The following is a 6,000-nucleotide window of genomic DNA, read 5'->3' as shown; positions in this document are numbered from 1 at the left end:
AAAGCTCGCTCTTTGCTCTGAAGGGAGACATTACTTCATTTTTCGGGGTTGCTTCCTAGAACATAACCCTGAGAAATGCCCTGGGTGAAGAGTGGTTAGGGCCTTGCACTCTTGACATACTCAGCAGGATGTGGGAGTCCAAGAGACTCATGGAGGAGTCTCTCAACAGATATGTCCGTGCGGCTATCAATGTCCTCACATTCATACCAATGACCAACGCTTAAAAAAATCAAACAAACAGGTAAAGCTTATCAAAGAATTCTAATTAAAGAAGAGGATCTCTTGAAATAAGAAAAATCGCTCCCTTAACTCATTCTTCCTTTTTGGTACCTTCTTCCTAGTGTTTTTCAATCACAAAATAAGGCATTACTTTTTCTTTAGAATTGATTTCCTATAATAACAAAAGCTGTTCTTCATGGTCCTTTGATGACTTAATTTCCTTTTCTTCTTAGATATTCTCCTGAAAGAAACCAGAACATGGTTATTACTTGTGAGCAGCAAATTATCACCACAATATGATTCATTAATTTATTTATTCCACAGACATTGGGAGTGACTACCATGTGCCAGATGCTGGACATACAAGGATGACTGGATAGTTAATACCCATTGCTGCTCTCAAAGATATATATGTTTCCTAGAATCTTTCATAATAAAACATTTAAAAATAGTTATAATTCTTTATTTCCCAAATTTTCTGTAATTATCGTGTATAATTTTGATATAATTTTTTGATAGTGAAAAATATAATTAAAAGAAAAACAAGGGAAGGAAACAGAAGTAATGAGATAAGTAACTGGCTCCTGAGTAGGTGTCAGGCCTCAATCATCCTTCATGAGAATCCAACCACTTCCAAGATAGCCCATCCCTTCCTAGAGCAGGAGGATTTTTATTTATTTATTTTTTGAGAGAGAGAGAGAGAAAGAGAGAGAGAGAGAGAGAAAGCAAGGAGGGGAGGAGCAGAGAAAGAGAGGCAGACACAAGATCTGAAGCAGGCTCCAGGTTCTGAGCTATCAGCACAGAGCCTGATGCAGGGCTCAAACTCATGAACTGTGAGATATGACCTGAGCCAAAGTCGGTCGCTTAACTGACTGAGCCACCCAAATGCCTTGAGCAGTAGGATTTTAGTAGCATGATGTCAGCTATCTCCTTTTAACTAGTATAGATTCTTTGGAGTATTTTGTGGTTGTAAACAAGAACCTCAACCTTTACTGCCAGCCACAGAATCTACTTTACAGGGCTGAGGCAACTTCCCTGGTCTCCACGGGAGACCTGGGGAATTAGCCCTGGGCCCCAGTTGATAGGATAGAATCTGGCCTCTTGACAGCCTAATTCCCCCTTTCCCTAGCCTCATCTTCTGGATACCTTTAATTATATAATTAACCCAAATCTATATGTCTCTGTTCTGTCTTCCTGCTCCAGCCCTAGTCTACTGAAACTGAACTTCCCTCAAATTTTGACACCTGCCCAGAAAAGGACCTTGGTGGTTGTAATTGCCTGTTCCTCCCATGTTGGAGGTCACTCCTTCTGTGTCTTCTTCAGATTCAGTCCTATTTACTCTTAGAATACCTCATTGCCAGCTGTGTAGCATGGTTTATGACACTCCATGACAGGAAACTATAACAACTGGGAAGTTCTGTGCATACATACATTTGTGTGTGTGTGTGTGTGCGTGTGTGTGTGTGTGTGTATGTGTGTGTGTGTGTTTCTGTGATGGTACTTAATTTCTCAGTTTTTTAAGATTCATTTCTCTGGAGCCTTCCCTGATTCTGCTAGGCAGAGGCTATTCATTTATTTGTTCATCAAACATGTATTAATTACCTACTCAACACTAGAGGCTGTTTTAGGTACTGGAGATAGGAGATTAAGACACAATTCTTATCTTCTAGGGGCTCACCATCTAGGTAAACAAAGAGCTCTAATGGCAATGATAGTAAAGGTATGCATAAAATGCATAGCATAGCGGGAATATGCATAGTGCATAGCCCAAGAACTGACTTGTGTCTCCATTGATGATTAGGAATTTGACAACTGAATTTGAAGGGGCAGGGCAGAAAGGGACACTTATTTTTAGACAGCATGTATAGAGGCCTGGGAGATAGAGACTATGTCTGCTTACAGCTTTGATATCCTTGTTTATTTGGATAGAAGAACACACATGGTAGATCATCACCGAATATGTGTTGAAAGAATGAAAGAATGGCTGCTTTCCTCACTAGTAGAAGTAGAGGATTCTATTCAAGTAACCCCCCCCCCCAATTTTTTTTAGGAATGTAGGTTTACATTTAAAAATCTGAACACAAATATAATTTATCATTCATTAAGCTCAACTCTCATAGGTATAATTTCCCAGTTAGTCCTATATTAGATCTTCATTCAAAAACATAAAGACACAGAAGAGGAATGCAGTAGACATCAATAAGGTAGCTGCCTGGCTCAGTAATTTTTCTGTAAAAGGCTCCTTTACATAGGGTGGCCCCCAGCAGTTAACATTTCTGTTTTGCTTTGTTTCGTTTTGTTTTTTACCCTGCTGCCTTCCTCACCCCTAACCCCCCAAAAGCTGACTGATATAGGGGTAAACCATATGACCCAAGACTTGTCAAATCAGTGTCCTAAAAGAAATTAAGAGGCAGTATGTGAGCCTTGGCCATGATACCAGCCAGGAAAGGCTTTGCAATAGGACAGAACAAAGCTGATGCTCTTAGAAAAAGACTAGAGGGGTGCCTAGGTGGCTCAGTCTGTTGAGCATCTGACTCTTGATTTTGGCTTGGTCATGATCCCAGGGCCGTGGGATTGAGCCCCACATTGGGCTCCGCACTGAGCTTGGAGCCTACGTAAGATTCTCTTTCTCTCTCTCCCCGTTTTTTTCCTCTACCCCCTCTCCTGCTTGTACTCCCCTGCTTGTACTCACTGTACATGCTCTCTATCTAAAAAAAAGAAAGAAAGAAAGAGAAAAAAAGAGACTAGAGAAGCATTCTAGCAGTATTTCTGTCCCTGGAGTCCATTTTCCCTGTGGTTCAGCTGCACTAACTCCAGTACTCTTCCAATAAATTCCTCCTTTCTGCCCTCGGTGGTGTGAATTGGTTCTCAGTTACTGGCAGTCAGAAGGCCTCACTACCATAGGGAACGAAGACAGGCATAGGGAGACAAACTTACCCAGTTTCTCTGTGGCTTCCACACAAACACTAGGATACATGCCTTCAGTGTAAGTTGCCACCAGAAGATACAGATGGGTCTTCACAACAACCACACCAGTGTTTTCCTGGGTAAGAGTAAAACAGAATGCCCTTCTTTTGGTTCTTGTCACAGGACTAGCAGTTGCACTTCAGCCACATTTCTTGCCATTTCTTTACTTCCATAATGCTGATAAATATCTGTTTTTGGACTCTTCACTCTTTTCCACTAATTTAGTTGTCTTTTCTCAAAAAATTTCAGACTTGTAATAACAGCATGTGTGTTTTGAGAAAGTTCCCCAGCTGATTGTAATCTACCCCTATCTCAATGAGAACAAACGATATAATGAAAAGGTTATACATTTTGGAATTGGACAGCTTTGGGCTTGAATCCCGGCACCTCCATTTTCTGCTGCATGACTAAGGAAGAATTATTTAACCTCGTTAAATCTCAGTTTCGTCACCTGAAAAATGAGGCTACTTACTTTATAATACGGATGAAGTATGCTTATGCCATAATATAGGGCATCCAATAAATTTGAATTTCATCTCCTTGTTTCCTTACAGGCAACAGAGAGCCAAGAGAGGTTTTAAGCACATGAATGCTGACTTTTTCTTTTTTCTTTTCTTTTTTTTAAGAAAGAGGATGTAGAGTATGGAGTAGTGAAAGGAAATACTTTAGGCAAGGTTCAGTTGACAGATTCTGGAATGAATATTTCTCAGCTAGGCTCTCTGTTCATACTTTCTTTTACTTATGCCTTCCTGGCATTAGACTGCTGTCTCAGACATTGCCACTGCAGTAATGGGCTCAGTTTGTTTTATAAATGGGATCAGTAGGGACAGAGAAAATGGGAGTCAAATTCTTAAGGTTTTTTACCTAGCTGTCTTCAAATCTTGAACACTCACATTCTTAGCATAAAGAGAATAGTCATCTGCCCGGACACATTTGTAGTCCTTTTCCTTGAAATACAGTCCTTCTCTTCTGGTTTGCAAAGGGTTCTTGGCGAATCCATTCACAAGAGTTCGGACATCACTGGGCATTACCTGCAGAAGTTAGACTAGGAGTGGGCAAACTATGGCAGGCTGGCCAAATTTGGCCCACTACCTGTTTTTGTAGGCCTGGAAGCTAAGAATGTTTTTTTCTATTATTAAGTCATTGGAAAAAACAAATAGTATATTTTGTGATATGTAAAAATTACATGAAATTCAAATTTCAGTGTTCATAAAGATTTATTGGAACACAGTCACACCCATTTTTTAATGTACTGTCCTTGCTTGTTTCCCCATTAAAACTGCATAGTAGGGGCGCCTGGGTGGCTCAGTCGGTTAAGCGTCCGACTTCGGCTCAGGTCATGATCTCATGGTCCGTGAGTTTGAGCCCCGCGTCGGGCTCTGTGCTGACAGCTCAGAGCCTGGAGCCTGTTTCAGTCTGTGTCTCCCTCTCTCTCTGACCCTCCCCCGTTCATGCTTTGTCTCTCCCTGTCTCAAAAATAAATAAAATGTTAAAAAAAAAAAAACTGCATAGTAGTGTACTTGTGACATGGGCCATATAGCCCAGAAACCGAAAATGTTTACTATGGCTCTTTACAGAAAGAGTTTGTAATGCTTATGCCCAAACTGGCTTTTTCTTACACTAAATCCTGGTGATGCTACACTCAAGCTTCGCTCCTGGAGTTTGATGAGGGCTGCACTGTCCACATGCTTTGTTCCCAGGAGGGTATCTAACAATAAGTTCTGCAAATGGCTCATGCTCCCTCAGCCCTGAAAAAGGGAACCGCAGTTGATACAATTCACCCTATGAGAATACAAACCTCCCTAAGACCCTTTGGACAGGTCTCAGCATGAAAACTGTGGTCCGTTACCTAATATCCAAAGAGGAAAATAGAATAATAGAAAATCACAGTTCACAAAGCAGGTTATTAAGTGAGCTTAGAAAATCACTGCTCATAATTTTCTAGTTATGTCAGTGGTTCACATAGGAATCACCTGAGATTATAAACCCCAAAGCGTGGCACAAAAACAGACACATAGACCAATGGAATAGAATAGAAACCCCAGAACTAGACCCACAAACGTATGGCCAATTAATCTTTGACAAAGCAGGAAAGAACATCCAATGGAAAAAGGACAGTCTCTTTAACAAATGGTGCTGGGAGAACTGGACAGCAACATGCAGAAGGTTGAAACTAGACCACTTTCTCACACCATTCACAAAAATAAACTCAAAATGGATAAAGGACCTGAATGTGAGACAGGAAACCATCAAAACCCTAGAGGAGAAAGCAGGAAAAGACCTCTCTGACCTCAGTCGTAGCAATCTCTTACTCGACACATCCCCAAAGGCAAGGGAATTAAAAGCAAAAATGAATTACTGGGACCTTATGAAGATAAAAGCTTCTGCACAGCAAAGGAAACAACCAACAAAACTAAAAGGCAACCAACGGAATGGGAAAAGATATTTACAAATGACATATCGGACAAAGGGCTAGTATCCAAAATCTATAAAGAGCTCACCAAACTCCACACCCAAAAAACAAATAACCCAGTGAAGAAATGGGCAGAAAGCATGAAGAGACACTTCTCTAAAGAAGACATCCGAATGGCCAACAGGCACATGAAAAGATGCTCAACATTGCTCCTTACCAGGGAAATACAAATCAAAACCACACTCAGATATCACCTCACACCAGTCAGAGTGGCCAAAATGAACAAATCAGGAGACTATAGATGCTGGAGAGGATGTGGAGAAATGGGAACCCTCTTGCACTGTTGGTGGGAATGCAAATTGGTGCAGCCGCTCTGGAAAGCAGTGTGGAGGTTCCTCAGA

The 6,000-nt window shown here is 41.0% G+C and overlaps 1 protein-coding gene across 3 annotated transcripts in view; it reads right to left on the bottom strand.

The window, feature by feature from the left end:
- Nucleotides 1–242: 242 nt before the first annotated feature.
- Nucleotides 243–6,000, bottom strand: part of PFN4 (profilin family member 4) — a 6,876-nt gene continuing 1,118 nt past the window's right edge. Inside the window, exons 2-5 of one of the 3 annotated variants that reach the window (XM_045447579.1) lie at nucleotides 4,806–4,934; nucleotides 4,080–4,217; nucleotides 3,157–3,262; nucleotides 243–460 (exon numbers count right to left, since the gene is read on the bottom strand). In XM_045447579.1, coding sequence (XP_045303535.1) covers nucleotides 432–460; nucleotides 3,157–3,262; nucleotides 4,080–4,217; nucleotides 4,806–4,922 — 390 coding nt within the window. In that variant the 5' untranslated portion in view covers nucleotides 4,923–4,934 and the 3' untranslated portion in view covers nucleotides 243–431. Of the gene's footprint in view, nucleotides 461–3,156; nucleotides 3,263–3,305; nucleotides 3,375–4,079; nucleotides 4,218–4,805; nucleotides 5,237–6,000 lie in introns of those variants that run through there. The other 2 variants (XM_045447578.1, XM_045447580.1) reach the window with 2 other exon arrangements.

The sequence above is a fragment of the Leopardus geoffroyi genome, chromosome A3 (genome assembly GCF_018350155.1).
Source record: "Leopardus geoffroyi isolate Oge1 chromosome A3, O.geoffroyi_Oge1_pat1.0, whole genome shotgun sequence".
Taxonomy (NCBI): domain Eukaryota; kingdom Metazoa; phylum Chordata; class Mammalia; order Carnivora; family Felidae; genus Leopardus; species Leopardus geoffroyi.
The sequence above is the reverse complement of the archived record's forward strand: the minus strand, read 5'-3'. Positions and strand labels throughout refer to the sequence as shown.